Raw genomic sequence first — 18777 nt, forward strand, 5'->3', positions numbered from 1 at the left:
TGTTTGAGACAGTCAGTTAGACTAAACTTTTTTTTAGCATCTCAAAACAACCCAAACTAAATTCTGAGCAGAAAAGGGGAGGAGTAAACAAAGAAACAAGTTTAAGTAGCTAAGATAAGATCAAATATTTCTCCCTTTTTGTACCTTGTCTCCATGTTGACTTCCATGAAACCTTGTTCTTTAACACTGTCAGAGGCTAAATGTGGAACACACAAGTGAGATACAGTGCTGCTGAAATACTGGAATAGGAATGATAGACTATTTTAACCACTCAGTAGTTTTTCAATCAAGTTTACTAAATACACAGATTCAGCATTTCCAATCAACTCTGCAAACAAAGAAAAATGCAGTGGAGACAGAGTTTCCGAACTTCCTTAGAAAAGTATAAATGAATTCTTCCTCTAGGAGATGTGGGAGGAAGTCAGTGCAAAATAGAAATCGGTCCTTAACAGGAGGTGCTTCACACTGCTGCCCCAAGAAATTAGCATTAAATTAAGTGACACTGAGAAGAACTATCCAATTAGTGCAATAGTAAAGTGCAAAGAGCGTTTCAAATACTGTTCTCAGTTTAAGAGGCTTCGAGACATGGGTGTCTTAAATTCTTTAAAGCATTACAAAAATATTCCAGTTTGATTTTTCTAGGCCATGGGGAATCTTTATTTACAATAAATGTCAATAAAATTTGCATAAATACCTTCCCAATACAGTGTCATTTGTGGATTTTTTTTCCTGTAGTTTTAAGTAATTATTCTGTCCTGTTCTCCTTACTCTGCTCAGTCACTCTGGTGTCAATATTGATATCAACTCTTTCGTCATGTAATCTGTCAGTAGCTGTTGGAATTGTCCCAGTATTGTCATTGGAAAGCATTTCCTCTGAGAGAACGTATTTCTTATTTTCATCTTTATTCTCTAGTTTCCTTTCCATAGATGCCACCAAAACTCTTAGTAAAGCATTCTCTTTAAGGAGGTTTTCTGATGCATCTGCTAATTCTTGAAGCTTTTCAGCCATTTCTTCTAATTCTTTGTTCTTCTGTTCACAAATGGTCTGTAAATGCTCACTGTGAAGCTGGAGGGTCTTACGTTGCCTTTCTAGTGTGTGTTTCTGCTGTTGTAATCTACGTTCTTCTGCCCTGGATTCTGAAAGCTGGGCTTCAAGCTGCTCATGGGTCTGGTGTATGGCACTGACTTCTGATCTTAATTTCTCAATCTCTCTCTCTAGATGGGAGGTGCGTCTTTGTTGTAATGCTATCTCTTCTTTCTGCAGACACTCTTTGGTGCAGGACTCCAAGTCAGATGCAGATGAAGGTAGGCTTGAGTAACGTAAAATGAATTTAAGCAGATTAGGTACGGTAACTGAAAAATCTTCAGGAAACTTCACACTTTGGTCCTTCCTAAGAGGAGAAAAAGCCCACATACCTACAGTTAAAATACTGCACTGTAAAAATGTTTCTACCAGTACTTAAAATTGACCAAACTGCATTATACACAGGGTGTCAAATATAAGTGACATCTAGACATGTTGCTGGGTTTTTGGTTGTAGCCATGTTGGTCTAAGGTCATGGGCAGGCAAGGTTCTTTGGTTAGATGTGATATCTTTTACTAGACCAACTGAGTAGTTGGAAAAAAGTTCTTAACAAGCTTTCGGGCGCAGTCACCTTGGAGTCTCAGACAAGCAGAGACTCCCTATTCCTGAGCAAGGGTGACTGTGCCTGAAAGCTTACTAATAAAAGATATCACATCTACTCAAAGATCCTTGCCTGCCAGTGACATGTAAAAGAGCTCAAATTTAACTGCCATACACTCGTGCTTAGAGTACATGGAATTGATATTTTCTTGTTCTTCCCTTATTAAACCTTCGCGTGTAATATAGTCTAAAACGATACAGAAAAACAAGGAAACCAATAAAAGAACATTACGATTGAACCACTGCAGGACTTGAGCGGCTTGGTCTTACAGCCTTTACTTGTTTTTGTATTTTCTCTCAGTTGATCTTGATAGAAACACGCACGGCAAAGCTTCCGAAGCTTAGAGTAGGTGAACTGAAATCAACTGTTTAAAAAAATTAAAAAATCCACAACCTAGAAAACCTAAATATTTTGCACAATATTTTGCAATGCAGCATTACTTTTTGTCACTCATTTTTAAGTACTTTTACTTTAGTATGAATATAGTGATATGCTTGCCAGAAACACCACCATTTGTCATGGTTAGGTTACTAGCAGTTAAGAGACTGAAGAAAATTCTACAAGGTGTTCCTGACCGCACGGTGATTTAGTACTTCTCACATAGACGCAAACTTTTTTTTTCGCTGAGAGGTGGCCCAAGATGATGGGTACATGGAAAGTTTTATGCATTCTGGGTGACAGCCCTTTTCCCGAGGGGGCCAGTGCCTTTAGGTCCCCACACAGTCAACACCTCTGAATTCTCATCTAGGAGGAGACTTAGAGCAGCTAACAATCTTTGGTGCTTAAAGAGGAAAGTTACATCAGCAACTAATACTCATTTCAGAAACTAAGATATCCTTTGGTATAAACAAGCTAGAATTGGAAGATAGCTTAAGTGCAGTAACCAACTCATGAGCTTGAAAAATAAGATGCATTCATAAGTGTGGTCAGTATCCTTAAATTTATTCCAGTTTTCTCCACGAAATTTGATCCACTTGATGTGTGAAATCTCTTGCTCAAATCGACATCTCCAAAGGTACTTCTTCAAAGCTTTTCTTTTCTGTAAGTATTAACACACTAACTGTATAAATTTCTAAGCACGCACTTTTGTGTCTGGACGCTAGGTACTGTTGCAAATACAACTTGAGATGCTGTACCTAAGAGACTGAAGAGAGATAATTTTGCATTGTCCCATTAAAATGTTGAAATGGAAATCTAGTCTGTATTAGCTCATTTTTCTCATGTTCTTGAACAGCCATGCTATAGCCTTAAGAGTGTAACTGTCAAAATTACTCATTTGTTTATAAGCTAAGTGTGTACATCTGCATCACTTGCCACACCAAACTTCACTAGTGTTAATAATGAGCAAAAAATTAATATACTTCTTTCAAAAAAGCACAGTTTTTGTATTTATAGGGATTAAAAAAGATTTGGATATAGAAATAGCTCTCAAACATTTCTAGGAAAGAGATCATGGTTTCTTTCTATGTTGAATGTTCACCTAAGTCCTTTGTTTGTCAGATGGTACCTTAACAGGAAACTAAATGTAATTTAAGTGGCTATTCCTAGAGAAAAAAAACCCAGACTATTTGGTCTATCACGTGCGATTTGAAGAGAGGTATCTGCATAAGTTATCTGCCCAGCTGTTATGAGGCAGATGTGTACATGAAGATCATAAGATAGGAAAACAGGGTTGACCTCAGTCATCTAGTCCATCTCCTGCTCAAGGTAGGATCATCCCTGACTAGACCATCCCAGCCAAATGTCTGTCTAACCTGATTTTAAAGTTTCCAAGGATGGAGATTCTGTAGTTTTCCTAGGTAGCCTCTTCCAATGCTTGACCATCCCCACATTCAAGAAGTTCCTTCTAATCTCCAACCTAAAGTTTGCCTGCTACACTTTGAGGCCAGTGCTCCTAGTCCTGTCCCCTCACACACAAGAGAAAAGCCCATCTCCATCCTCTCTGTAATCACTCTTCAGGTGTTATCAAATTTCCCCTCAGTCTTCTCTTCTCCAGACTAAGTAACCCTAGTTCTTTCAGCTGCTCATAAGTCTTTTCTGGTAGGCCCCTATCATTTAGTTGCTCTGCACTGGACTCTTTCCAAGCATGGGGCCCAAAACTGGACAGAGTACCACAGAAATGGAGGTTAGGAGTCTGATACACCTATTCTAGAGTTTGAATACTTCTTGATGTGAGAAAGTGGGAGGGGGTTCAGGAGAAGCTGGATCACACACAAAGGAACATCCTCTCACCATAGGGCCAGACACTAAGAGGGGGCTGTTGGGAGGCACAGGTGGCCAAGACTATTGAGTGAGGGGCCCATAAGGCAATAGCATGTGTTCTGGTAAACATCTTTCCCTTGCATGCATGGCCCATGGCATTGACAGAAAGGGCCCAAAGCCAAGGTGTCAAACTTTGGTGTCTGAGATGTGTATCTTGCATGATCCCCAAAACACCTTATGGGAAACTGAGAAGGCTGGAGGGATATTCCTGGGGGCATCCATGAGTGTTCTGAGCCTTACCTATCCTTGGACACTAATGAAGATGAGCATATAAAATCCACTAGTAGTGCTGATGGCATCAGTACTAAGGAGTGGATTTTCAGAGATGTCAATTCCAAAGATGGAAGTACCTAACTGGCAATTTAAGTTCCTGGGGTATGAACATGGCCAGGGATCCTGGTTGTTCGGGGGGCGGGGAGGAGAGGTCCTTGTAGATGTATGGCCAGTGCTGGATGCCTTGGTGCAAGTAACAGGGATCACTGCCACACCTGTCCCTTTGGTCATCAGGTCTGCTGATGGCTAGGCCCCACGAGGAAGAGAGGTATTCTGCAGTGCTGTAATGTTGATTTTTCACCTCTCAACAACCTGACAGAAACTTTGTCAGAAACCCCTTGCAGTTGTACAGTTTTAATAGGGGTCTTGTGTGAGGATAGACATCTCCAAAAGGAGTGGGTCTTCATACAGGATTTTATTCCTCAGACTCCCCTTGCTACTTTGTCAGACAGGGGGACGTGCTCTTAGGTTTTATGGAAGCATGACCAAAGGAGTCCTGGGCTCCTGGATCCAAAGCTGGCCCCAATCATTTGCTCAGGAGTTATATCTCCTGCCTTGCCCCCACAGCTTTGTGAGTTTGGGAGGCAAAGAACTTATATGTAGCATTTTCCTGGAGTGTAAGATTCTTCTGGATGGTCAAGGCACTCACTAGGATATCCCTGCCATGTGAAGGAGAAATGCATCACACTAGGTGATACTATGGCACTATTTGGGGGTGAGGGAAGTCAGGCAATAGCTTCTTCAAAAGCAAGTTGCTAAAAAGCACTGACCTATTAAACTACTAAACTATTCCACTGACCTATTAAACTATCAAAAACTACAAATAGTAGTAGTAAAGAGTTTGGCAGTCTGGGAGACGGAAGCAAAGAGCTGTGTCTTGAGCTGAAAAGTACAGCTGGCATACTCCACCCTTTCTGCGCTCAGTGTGAAGCATAAGGAGTGAGGGGATGCACATATGCCATGTTAATAATGCTGTCCAAAGAATGTCTCTTGAGGCTGAGCCCATGAAAAGCATGCTACACAGGAGAAAAGAATGAGAAGATCTAAAAAAAGATGCATGACAAACTGTTTCCTGGATGGACGGAAAGTAAAAAAATCTGATGAGAGTGGATGACTTATGTGCCACCTATCTGCAGATCCAAATGTAGGGAGGGCCTTGTGCCTCAAAAATATCCTATCACTTCTATAAAACAAGTGCTACTTCCAATTGTAAGAATGCTCTCCAATAAGCTGAAATAATGTTTGATTATTTTAATTCTTTTCACTGGAGAGTAGAACTGATTATGAAGTACTGTTGTCTCAAAATATTCTCTTTCAGATCTTGGAAAATATTTCAGATTAGTTGATGTATGGGATAGTTATATGGGTCCCTTTTTAGTAATGATTCAAAAACTTGTGCCAAATGAGGGTGCTGTTCTTCAAAGCTAAGCTATTCTTGGAATAACAAACAAGCAGCAATGATGCAGACACTTCTCTGACCCCAGTCTTGTGTCACTTAGAAGCCATTCATCAGTGTACTCTTAATGAGGCTTAGCAGAACTTAATGAGGCTTAGCAAAAAATGCAAAGTCCACATAAAGACAACACACTATGATGGATATTATCACTATATGAACGGTGTCATTATAGGCTGACTTGGCACAGACCTTGGTCATATGAACAGAAAAAACTGATCACAGCAGTAGGTTATCTTCTACATGGACCAACACTGAGCTGCGATGGGACACGTTGCTAACAGGTTATACAGGTAATATGGTAACAGCAGAGTGATGGTGACACTTACGAATTCTGGCTTCCATCTTAGCCTCTGGAGAGGAGTGAGTCCACTGAGCACAGACTCCTCTGCCCTTCCTCCTCCCTATCAAGCTTGATTGCTTTTGGCTACACTTCCTCTATATTACTAGTAAATATAGCCAATAATATTAAGAACACCAGCGACATGATGTAGCCCTGCCATTTCCCAAAACTGCTATTTGACACTGAAAAGGCCTGTACTTTATACAAAGTGCTTCTAAAACTTGCAGTTTGCAGGAAACAAACCCACTGTAAACAGTTTACAGAGGAAATTCTTACATGATATAAAACTTCATTTATAAGTGTGACTTTTGCCTGAAACCCTTGAAAACTCTGGCAGTGCCTGATGCATGTTCAGAGGTTGAAATACAACTCAACTTTAACTAACACTGCAGGAAGCCCATGGTTAGCATTTGCAAAAGGTATTTTTTCTTCTCTGGTTTGTTAAAATTGCTTAAACAGAGTCCATCTTCCATTAAAGATCTGTAGAATTTCAAAAAGTGTTAATAATTTCCTGCTCAGGCAGATGTTCAACCACAAATTTAATTCCCTTCAGAAGCATGCTTTTATAGCTACCTGTTTTTTCACCCTCAAACCATAATCTTTTTCTATTTGATGTTGCAGTGAAATGCATGTAGTCACATTCTTTGTGGCAATACTATGATATCATAAAACAATTAATGACTTTACAAAAGAAGCAAAAAAACCAGAAAACGACTGCTAGAAAAAGCAGTTCCGGTTAGCAGCAGAACTCTAAACTGTGATTTGCACATAAGAGATGACTAAGTAAATTGCATAAATTAACCTGAGGTTAAACCGCATGTTAAAACTCACTCCAAATGAGAATTCCTTCAATTAAAAAAAAGAAAGGAGAAAAAGAGAGATTATTATGAAATTGTCCATATATAAGCAGCTATGTTTTCTGCCTCCATAAAATATGGAGGTGTGCTTGTCTGTGTAGCCCAAAGAAGTCTTCAGGCACTGCAATTCTGCCATAGTTATAGGCAAGTGAGAAAAGTTGACTGTGGCAAAAAATATCAACGCAAAATTGTGAGTAGGTGAAACCTGAGTTAACTTCACTTTTGACTGGTGAAAATTCGCACATTCCTGTTCAGTTTGGCTATGAAAAAACTGCAGAGCAGGATAAAGGATTCATAAACTCTAAGGCTGGAACAAACTATTCTGATCAAAGGATGCAGTAAGGCACCCTTTAATTCCCACTTGTATTATTTATTTTTAACTTCTGCCTATTTGCATTTTTATATTTATTTTAACTTCTGCCTATTTGCATTTTTACTATTTTTATTCAATTCTTGATTCCCTCATGTATTTAAAATTCCCCCCCTTCTAAAATTCTCTTAACAATGAGATCAAGATTAGTTCAAGTAGGAAAGATGGTGACCAACCCATATCTGTTTAACTGTTTGTGATGACAAGCTTCGTTTACTGATTTTCTAAATCTTACTACCAGAATCCCCTTGCCTCCTTTTTTCTCATGGTCTTTCATCGATTCCTAACTCACCAGCCAAGCACTGCTACACAATCAAATGAAGTAAAATTAACTACGAAATAATGATTAACAATACATATTGTTGTTTACAAATAAATCTTAACAAATTATTAAACAATGACACTTCAGGATAAGTCATTATCCACAAATCATCATCTGTTCCCAAATACCTACTGTATTTACTTTGTGGCCTACCACAAATACTTCTGCCCAAAAATCAGCCTTCCAAAATTGGAATGTGTGCCTTAACAGGGAAGCCAATCTTTGCTGGCATAGAAGCATGAAGCCACTGTGCTGTAATGGCTGCTGCTTCTACATGCCAGGAGGCAGCCGGGAAGTCCAGTTTAACCTTCTCATTGCCAAATTGGCAGCTGTTTTTGTCTGTTCAGCCAGTTTGGCAGCTGTTATGAAAGAGTTAACATTGTAGCTTTTACCAGTGAACTGGCTGACGGTGAATGAACTGCTGCATGCAGTCAGCTCTTGGTCATGACTGGAAAAAAAAAAATTTCTTCACTCTTCTGCCTTTCAAAAATAAGTTGTGCATCTTAATAGGGAGGAGGCATATGGCATACAAGAAAATACAGTATTTTAGAAGCTACAGGAACTGTACATACGTGAAAAGGAACCACTCCTTGGCTTTCACCTCTTCTGAGGCAAGACACCAGATATATTTTCAAACTCTCAGGAAAGGAAGGAAAATGTGTATTGAGGAAAGAAATAACATTACCTGTTCTGAGGAAATAACAAAATGGTTGGGAGACGATCTGTCATAAATTCCCATGGGAGGTCATTTTGAGAGACATCAATTCTGCAAAAAACAAAAAACAAAGCAAAAAAAGGAAAAAAAGAAAAAAGAAATTGATAATGAGATCGGGCACTGAATATTCCAAGCATTACTCTGAATTTTGACATATAATTTGAAGGTGATGAACAGACAACAGCAGGTATGAGAACTCAAACCTAAATGTATTCTATTACAAGAAATGTTAAGCTGAATCAGCACATTACATACAACATTATGGATAACTATTCTCAGTTTAGCAAACTGCCATGCACAAAGCTTTGGCTGCTACTTTCCTGCCAGAAAAAAAAAAATCAACTTTTTCTTACTCAGTAATTAATGAAATCCCATTACTGGTTACCATATTTTGTTACAGGAGCTCATTTCCTTGAGACAGACTGGTATACCAAAAGCAGTACTATCAGTACTATGCAGAAAGACTGTATTCCAGCATTAAGAATTTCCTATTTAGCAAATCTGCCAAGTGTCCTCTGTCAGGTACATTTTATCTTGGCAAAAGCTGGGAAGCCGTCTTAATTCATAAAATGGAATACCATCCAGCATTTAAACTAAAACAAAACAAACCCTGCACTTAACCACATAAAACTCAACTGCTCCGGAAGCAACATATACATTTGTCAGCACCTCTTGTTTGCAACAGACAGGTTTCTTCCTTCAGCAAAAGAAACACTTTGTGACATATCACAGCAAATAGCCACCTGGCATCATTATGTATCATTTACTTCAGGACACTATAACACTATAAAGTTTAATGTCATTTCTGATGTTTTGGAGGGAGACGGACTTATTCTTCTTGTTGATTGCAATGCCAGAGTCAGAAGGAACTTGAACCACTGGAATGGAACCATCAGCAAGGAAGGAGTAGGAAAGGTCAACTCCAGCAGCTTCCTCCTCTTGACTAATGCACAGACCACGAACTCACCAGCACTAACAACACCCTGTTCTGCCAGAAAAACAGGCACAAGACATCATGGCAACACCCACAATCTAAACACTGCCACCTGATTAACTATATCACTGTTTGTGTCTGGGACTGCAAAGATGTCTGCATCACCCGAGCTATGCTAGGAGCTGATGATTGCTGGTCCAATCATTGACCCATCCACTTGGTTATGTTACTCAAACTGGCTCCCAAGTGACAGCTGCAGCAGAAGCAATGCCAATAGAAGATCAACGTCAGAGGACTCAAGGACCTAATCAAGTGAGATCTCTTCTGTGACAGGGGCATGCTCCCAGGCCTGATCTCAGTATCAACCTGCTTCCTGTCTATGGGCAAACCACCCACCTCGCACACCTGCCATGCCTTGTCTTTTAATTAGGATGTTAATTAGGTGAAGGCTGACCTTTGAGTGCCCAGCTGTATCATGGGCCGTATGTACACACTCCGACCACCCCTTAAACGTGTCCCATGCCTCACAGATATCTCACTGTGTGTTACATCTCCAGCTCAAGACTGGGCCAAATTGGGTATACACCCAAGTCTCTCACACTCTGCCCTCTTGGGCCACACACACACTGCCCCCCTCTCACTGGGGCCTCTCACACTGCCTGCTCTCACCAGGCCTCTTTCATGCGTGCCCCCTCCAAGGCATTGCCCTGCTCCTCTAAGCACCTCCCATAGGCCATCAAGGCTTTGCTCTCCTCATTTTGGCCAGTCCTAGTTCAGCCTGCGACAGTCATCTGAACTAAGCTGGGCAATTAACCAACTATAGACCAATTTCGCCCCCTAGCCCCTCACCAGGACACTTTGCCCCCTCCTCAGGCCAACACTCAACTGCTATGCTGGGGGTCTTTCATCCCTACAGGCTCAGGTATCCCTCCCTGAACATACCTGGCCCCATTTCACCCTCTCATTAGGGCCCAGGGTCTTACACCCCCCTTAGGGCTCAGGTGCCTCTTGGTAGGCATACCTGGCCCCACTCCTCCCCTCCAGTAACCCACTGGATGATGGGGGCTGGGGTTATTGAGGCACCCTGACCCACCTTTCACTGGGGAGGTTAGCGGTCTTGGTATTTACATGGGGCTGCCCTGCCACCGGCAGTCCCACCAGGTCTCCCTTCCCCAGCAGGGTGCAGGCTCCTCCTTCCTTATAGCCCCTTCCCTGACCTCTGGGATGTTCCTGAAGCAGTAGCTCCATGAGGTGATGTTCCTCCTTTGCTGTCTGGTAGCAAATTGCTGCCACAGCTCAGAGCGCTGGGCTCTAAAATGGCTGCCCTAATCAGACACCTGCTGGCTGCCTGCTCCAGCCCTTAAAAGTGGCATCACATCTTCCATCAGTGCCTCAATGAAAAACTGGCGAATTCCAATCAACAACAATGGGAAAATATCATCAGCACTTGAGGTGTCTTCAAGTCCACTGTCATCAGCACCTCCAAAGAGACACTTGGATGCATTACCTGGAAACATCAAGACTGGTTTGATGAGAAGGACTGGGAGGTCCAGGAGTTGGTCAACTGCAAGTGCAAGGCCTTTTGTGTTTGGCAGAATGATGCCAACTCCAAGCAAAAGAAATGGTATCATCAACAAGCCAAGGCAGAGGTCCAAAGAAGTACCTGCGATGTGAAGAACATGGTGGGAAGACAAGATGAAGGACATTCAATAGCTTGCTGACATCTACAATGTGCATGTTTTTTTCCCAGTGCCACCAAAGCCATCTATGGTGGAAGCACTCAGGAACCAACCTCCTTGAGACCTGAGGATGGAAAAGAACTGATCAAGGAAAGGGGAGCCATCAATGCCCAATGGAAAAAGCATTCTGAAGACCTTCTCAATCGCGACCCTCTTTGTTAATAAAAGTGTTCTCAATTCCATCTTTGAATCCCTCCAAGCCTTGATGAGGTAGAAAAGGCATCAAGCAGATGAACAAGACACCTACAGGAGATGGAATCCCCACTGAAATCTTCAAGCAGGGGGGGAGAGCAGTTTATATCACAGCTCCATTCCCTCATTGTAAGGATTTGGAATGAGGAGAAAATCCCGGACAACCTCAAGGATTCCATGATTATGACAATCTTCAAGAAAGGAGACAAGTCCGACTGTGGAAATTAGAGGGGTCGCCTTGCTGTCTATCACAGGAAAGATCATTGAGAGAACCCTCCTGAATCATCTCCTTCCACTTCCTGAAGAGCTCTTCCCAGAATATCAGTATGGGTTTAGAGCATCAAGAGGCACAACTGATATGATCTTCACAGCTAACCTGCTGCAGAAAAAATGCCAGGAACATAAACCTCTTTATGTGTCCTTCTTTGACTTTACAAAAGCCTCCAACTCTGTCAACTGAGAAGTGTTGTGGAAGATCCTTCTGAACTATGAACGCCCACTAAAATTCATCACCATTCTTTGTCTGCTCCATGGTGTTATGCAAGCAGTGGTTCTCAGTAATGAAACCATCACAGATCCCTTTGGGGTAAAGACAGGAGTTAAGCAAGGCTGTGTCATCACTCCAACACTCTTCTCAATATTCGTTACCACAATACTAGATCTGACCAACAACAAACTTCTAATTGGAGTGCAGCTAAACTACCAAGTGGATGGTAAACTACTTAATCTCAGCCGACTGAGTCAAAAGCAAAACTACCCCAACCTCAAATCATTGAGCTCCAGGATGCTGCTGATGCTGTAGTCTATGCTCACTTGGAACCAGACCTTCACATAACCGTTGATATCTTTACCAAAGCATTCAAGTTTAATGTGTTCTGGATTATTTTAGGAATTTGGGGCCTGGCAATTGATAATAACAGAATAAAAGTTTTGTATTTCAATAAAAGTTGACAATAATCTATAGCTGCTTATAATTGCAGCAGGTGAGCTTTGAATTAGCACTTTTAAAAAATCTCTTAACAGCATTGACTCTGACTACACCTGCTCATTAAGCCGGGGACTTATCTACGTGTGTTTTTTTAAGCTTGGACTATCTGTTTAGAAATTTAAAAAATGTGCATAGGCAGGGTCAGGTTCTCTAGTGATCGAGAACAATACAGGTGGAGAAACCTCAATACTGAGGCAAAAGATGATTATAACATTATAAAGGCAACCCCCAGTCAGCACTTTTAATTGGTTCCCAAAAAAACAAGCATTAAGCAGAATAGCATTAAGTTAAACCAATTTTCCCATAAAAATTGATGTAAATAAGTACAATTTGTTAATGCGGCTCTCCACTAATACTATAAAAAATAATTTAATCTGGACTTCTAATTCAAAGCCAAATTCAACGCTCTATAGACGTCATTCTGGCATTCACCTGCTTCAATTTACTTCAAGACATCCAATTTTAAACTCCAGCGTTAAGCTTTTGTGCTGTTTTTTCTCAGCTCTTGCAGTTACAGAGTTGGTTACATGTTTCTGACTCATGATGATTGATTTCAAGGGTCAAAATTAATTGCTAAACAAAGAGCACAAAAGTTTTTGACGAACCAAGATGGTGACACAAACAAACTGGCACTAAACTGCACAACGAGGCTATGCGCCACCGATGTGCTGTGGCACTAGTGTACACGCCCTGATGGCAGCTGTACGATGCCCGTGAGCGTTATGACAAAACTCATTGAGTGCTAAGTGGAATCGGGTATCAATGTAAAACAAGCATTATAGTGAAACAGCGCTAAACAAGGGTTGCCTATACTTTATTCTTAGAAAATAAATTGTTACAATCTTATCTGTGCCTTGCCTGAAGGTTAAGAAGCAGCTACAATTTTATATTGGATGCCTGGAGAACACTTTTTTTAGTTTTTTAAATGAGCTGTTCAAAGCTGATTAAAGTAATTCTAAGAAGTTTCTGCCTTCCATCACTCCAACAGAAGACTTAAAAAAAATTAAAAAATAAAAAAGCCTCTTCCAAACACTATTTTATATGTTGCCATTAGGTGCTGAGGGAAACAGCTAACATCTTATTTATCTCAAGGAAAAAGCTACTCCAAGATTAGCTGCAAGCAGACAATCCGTATGTCAGTGTAAATTACACTAGTTTATCCTTCTCCCCATTCCTTCAGAGGTACTACACTTGACTTGGTGAAGTTAACCTCACAGTGCAGGTATTTTATTTGACCAGGTCCTTCCTTACCAAACTCAAAGACAAAAGCCAATTCTCTCCAATGGTTGTTAAGAAAAGGCAACAAAGCTTACTGTTAAGAATTAACAAAGTTTCAAGACTATTTTGAAAGACATTTTCATAAAAATGGTAAGTGTTAGAAGGATGTTGTAACCATGATGGTCCAGAAATTATGAGAGACAAGAACGCACTGCATTCAAAAGCCTGTCTAACTTTATTCCAACCATATAGTTGGTCCAAATAAAATATCACCACAAAAATTGCTTGCATCTCACATTTTAATAAAAAGAGATTTATATAAAATGTAAGATTGTTTGGATTTATAGGAACAACAATGAACTCCTATTAAACCCTGGTAAACCTAAATGGCTCTATAAGGAAACTGGCTGACTAGAGGTTAAGATTCTAAGATTTTTTTCTATAATTTCTTGTCACAACAAAGGCAATTATAATTATGCTGCATACTATCCCAGGGGGATACAAGCGGAGGCCCTGAAGCACCCTCCTGCGGTGGTACCTGAGGCAGGGCTGACCCTCCTGAATAAGAAAGAAAAGCCCTGGAGGTAGGGCATGCTTACCATTTTCAGGAAAAGTGGAGCCAGGCGAGTCACACCGCGACAAATCACCTGCGCAGTTTGTCAGCCACTTTTATTGCTGGCTGGAAGTGACATCGGCAGATTACATCATCAAAAACCACCGCCTGGCTGACTTAAAAGCCGGCAACAAGGAAACGGAGGGGAGAGCAGCAACACCAGAAGACAGCAAAGCTGCTCCTCCGGCTGCACACAGGCTGTGTCAGCAGCTCGGTAGGGATCTGGACAGAGACCCAGCAGAAGGGTCCAGGATCCATTAAAAGAAGCATCATCCTGGCTTCGCAGGGCAGCCAGGCCAAGGATGATGGCGTCAAGGGACCCTGGAGCTGCAGATGCCGGACCTGTGAGTGGGGTGGGCTGAGACCCCATGCCCCACCTATTCCTTTTTTCTTTCTTAATTTGTTTTGAGTTTCACAGAGCCCCAAACCAGGGAGAGGGGCCACAAGCAACCTTTCAGGTTAAGGGGAGCCGAGGCAGCGCAGCAGACTGCTATGCTTCAAAAAAAGACCTGACGCGTTGACAAGGATGGTCCCATGTCCCGTGGTTATGCTGTGTGGAGGGACACTGGGAGATGGGCAGGGGAAAAAAAAGGAGGGCAGGTGACGACATCAAGAGATGGGCCGGAGATCCATCATCTGGGCTGAGGTCTGGCGCATGGCTGGGGTGTAAGGGAGGTGGACCCCCAAGAACACCTGCACCCAGTCTGCAAGGAGCCGTGAGAAGGACCCCCACCGCTGAAGAGGAAGTTCAAGTCATGGCAGGCAAGTGTTAGGGCCTCCCTTGGGGTGAATACAGCCCAATGCCTAGGCCTCAGGAACACACCCTGTGGCCAGCACTGGGTGTGCGCTCCAAGGAGGCTAGAGAGCGCCTACACGAGGCCAGACAGGTGCAATACTTATTAAACAGAATACATATTCCTGAACCAAAAATGCTACTAACACCGACCCACAAGTGCCTGAATTAAATGGAAGGAGGACAACAGCTCATTACAGATCTATCCAAACAGAAAAGAGTCCTATGAAATTATAGAAAGAGGGGTTTAATAGAACAGCATTTTCAAATGAACAAGTGATATTCTCTTTCTGCCACTATCCTCAACTTCCCAACCCAATTTATCTTGTTTTACTCTCTTAAGCAAACAACCATCAGACAGCAAGGAGAAAAGGGAACAAGAAAAAAAACACTGCACCAAGAAGAAGCAACCTCCCAGTTTAGATAACATCACCAAAGGCTCCTATACATGTGCAGGGAGGCGGTAATTCCAGCGCATTGGAGCAGATTAATCAAGTCTGCTGGTGCGTCGTAATTTGCCATCTATAAAATACTTTAGTTATCTATGCTATGGCAAGACAGGACTTTCTAGTAATATTAAGTTATTTTGGTCTCCTCCAAGAGCAGAGTTACTTCTAAAGGCATAGCTTTAAAAATCTCCAGAGGCATAAAAAAAGATTATGGATGAAATGCCCACTGATTATTGTTTGTGGTCTTTATTTTGTTTGGTTTAATTTTTAATTCTTCTTTTCTCTTTTTATAATAAAAAAAGGTCACAATTAAAGACTGAGATCATTTTGCTAGCCTTTAAATCAAGATATCCCATAAAGCAAGGGAGAACGATAGTTTGGGCCTGTGGGCCACATGGACAGTTTTGGGGAGCTGCTGGATACCAGTCAGCACTTCCCTCCCCCCTGCCACCGCCTGGAGCCCATGTGCCTTAAAATTCATGTTAGAAAAAATGACAGAAACCCATATATATGGTACTTTTGTACCATTCCAATATAAAAGCCTTAGTCTGTCTGTCTCTGCCTGTAACGCTCTGGGCCACCTGTGCATGCACGGCTGAGAGGGTGCACACTGATTGGCTGCGAGGGCCTGGAGCATTATGGACAGGGGGCGAGGGAGCTGACGTGCTGCCCCAACAGAATCCAGCTAGATCTAGACGAATTATAGAGATGGGCAGGTGAGAATAGGATGGAATTCAACGCAGACAAGTTCAAGGTACTGCATCTAGGGAGAAGGAACCAGCAACACACCTATAGGCTGGGGAACACCATTCTTGTCAACACGGTAGCAGAAAGGTATCTTGGAGTCATTGTTGACTCCAGGATGAGCATGAGCCACCAATGCGAGGAAGTTGTCAGTAAGGCTAACCGCACCTTGTCGTGCATCTACAGATGCATCACAAGCAGGTCCGGGGAGGTGATCCTTCCCTTCTATGTGGCATTGGTCAAGCCACAGTTGGAGTGCTGCGTCCAGTTCTGGGCGCCGCACTTCAAGAGAGATGTGGCTAGCATTGAGAGGGTCCAGAAGAGGGCCATTCACATGGTCAAGGGACAGCAGGGCAGGCCCTACGAAGAGGGGCTAAAGGTCCTGAACCTATTCAGCCTCCACAAGAGAAGGCTGAGAGGGGATCTGGTGGCTGTTTACAAACTCACCAGGGGGGACCAGTGAGAATTGGGGGAGGCTCTGTTCCCCTGGGCACCACCCAGGGTTACTAGGAATAACGGTCACAAATTGTTAGAGAGAAGGTTCAAGCTGGACACCAGGAGACATTACAGTTAGGGCTGCCAGCCTCTGGAATGAGCTAGCTCCCAAGTGAGTGGTGGACTCTCTTACCTTGGGGGTCTTCAAGAGGAGGCTGGACAGATATTTGGCTAGGGTGACAGGACCCCGGCACCCGTTCCTGCCCGGGGCAGGGGGTTGGACCTGATGATCTGTTTAGGTCCTTTTTGACCCCAAGCACTATGATACTCTGAAGAACAGCCAGCAAGGAGGGGGAGGTGGTGGGGAGGAAGGGAGGGAGGGAGAGGAGCAGGAAGGTGAAGGGGGGGTTCTGTGGCAGCGCCCCCTGCTGCCACTGCGCTCCCCACTCCCTCCCCCCAGCCCCAACAACAGCCAGCAGAGGGGGAGGTGATGGGGAGGGAGGAAAGAGGGAGGAGAAGGGGATGTTGCATGCCATTGGGTGTTGGTGGCTGCTGCTACACGCAAGCTGCCCTCCCACCCTGTTCTGGGAGCTGGCAGCAGCGTGGGGTGAAGCAGCAGGGAGTGGTGGGGAGGCACATGGGGCCGCACCGGGAGTGGCAGGGGGAGGAGGGGGACCCATGGTGCTGAATGTGGGGTGCGGGGGGGCAAATGGGGCTGGAGGCGGTGCGGTAGCACCGCGGGGCATCCCACCCGCCCCGTCATTCATGATGGGCAATTTGCAACTCTCTCTCTCTCTCACATATGAGATGATGAGCTTACTGAAGTCAGTTGTAAACAGGCTACATTATAATAATACTCTCCACTGGGTTCAAATATATCCGATTTGCCCAGTACTCAATCTTATTTTAAAATTAAATAATGGTGTGCTGAAAATTAAAGGCACCATGTGAACTTTACAAATTATATAAAACAAATATGTTCATTTCTGGAAATCAAACTGGTCACAGCAGTACAATTGCATCACTGTGGAAAATGAAAACATTAATTTACCTTGCCACAGTGAAGTTGTCTGGAGGCAAAAACCGAGCCAGCTGAATAAAGATGTGGTTAAGGGAAGCACAGAATCCACACCATTGTGCATAATAGAGTAGCAAGACATCCTGAGAGGTAGAAGGATGAGACATTCAGTTAGTGACCAGAGTTTACCAGAAAGCAGAAATAGTCACCAGTATGTTAAACAATGCATCTAACCTACAGAGATGGGGGGGAAAATGTACACTTGTTGTGTTTACACTCCTGTCCATGAAGCCATGGGCCCAACTCATGGGATACCCCCATAACTCCTGAAACAGAAGGGAAACAGCTGTTTTAACAGGCCTCAGGGGACTTTGACATGAAGGAAGCATCCTCACCAAGTGTAAATATGGTACAGGTCAGTGCCATCCCCAGTAAAATACTCTGATGCAGGGGACACATTGAGAGTATTTCTAGATAAGACAACATGGCCACTGTCCTGTGTCCTGCTTACTGTCGGAGTGGCTCAGCAGTAACAGCCAGGTACAAGTGAGCCTTTAGGGCGTTCTAACCTCTGGCTGGGAGCTGGGCCGGTCCATGACGGCTTCATTATGGAGGAAGCATAAGGTTAGCATAAAACCATTTTTAAACCTTCAACCATCTCTGCACCAAGATCAGCAAGGAGACTGGATCAGGAAGGAATTTTACCCCATGGTCAGCCTGACATGGACTGTGTGGACTTTTGTGTTCTTCTGCATCAGGAAGTGTGGCCCTCATACTGGGATCTATTTAGCATATTTTAATAACTTTTGCAGCAGCAGGACATTAGCCACCATGGTCCCCCTGCTTTACCTGTGGCAGATGAGGCCATTATATGTCTTGAGTTATGTCAGGGTTGACCCTGTAGTTTTGCTTAGAGGTTAAACAGTGGATTTGTATAGGGTGGTTTGGAAAGGGATGATCCTGCCTCATGCAGAGGACTGGACTAGATGCTTCTTGAGGTCCCCTTTCAGACCACCTCTGCAATTCTGTGACCTGGGTCTGATGAATAAAATGAGTAGTTTGACTTTTGGCTTATAAGGACTGCAAAAACACAATGCTGTTACACTAATTTGCCAACAAAACATAAAAGTGGTCCTGCGCTCATTTTCTGTCATCCTCAGCAATGTCCTTATATTAAAAACAGAAAACTAGATCAGACAATCATTTAATTTCCATTAAATAACGATGGAACTTGAACTATATTCTGGTTGTCATGATTGTTCTGCAGCTTTCTATTATTATTTAATGAACTGTGACTATATGCTTTAAATGGGAAATCTACGTTCCAGAAGACAAGCAATTTTCCTAAAGCTAGCCCAGTAGGCACCAGGGTTG

The 18777-nt window shown here is 42.8% G+C and overlaps 1 protein-coding gene across 2 annotated transcripts in view; it reads right to left on the bottom strand.

The window, feature by feature from the left end:
* Positions 1–275: 275 nt before the first annotated feature.
* The window catches only part of TXNDC11 (thioredoxin domain containing 11), a 104341-nt gene continuing 85839 nt past the window's right edge, over positions 276–18777 (bottom strand). For both annotated transcript variants that reach the window (XM_019494715.2, XM_014610762.3), the window contains 3 exons: positions 17437–17546; positions 8251–8331; positions 276–1391 (listed from right to left, as the gene is read on the bottom strand). In XM_019494715.2, the coding sequence (XP_019350260.2) occupies positions 746–1391; positions 8251–8331; positions 17437–17546 (837 nt within the window). In that variant the 3' untranslated portion in view covers positions 276–745. The remainder of the gene's footprint in view (positions 1392–8250; positions 8332–17436; positions 17547–18777) is intronic.

Source organism: Alligator mississippiensis, chromosome 13 (genome assembly GCF_030867095.1).
Source record: "Alligator mississippiensis isolate rAllMis1 chromosome 13, rAllMis1, whole genome shotgun sequence".
Taxonomy (NCBI): Eukaryota; Metazoa; Chordata; order Crocodylia; family Alligatoridae; genus Alligator; species Alligator mississippiensis.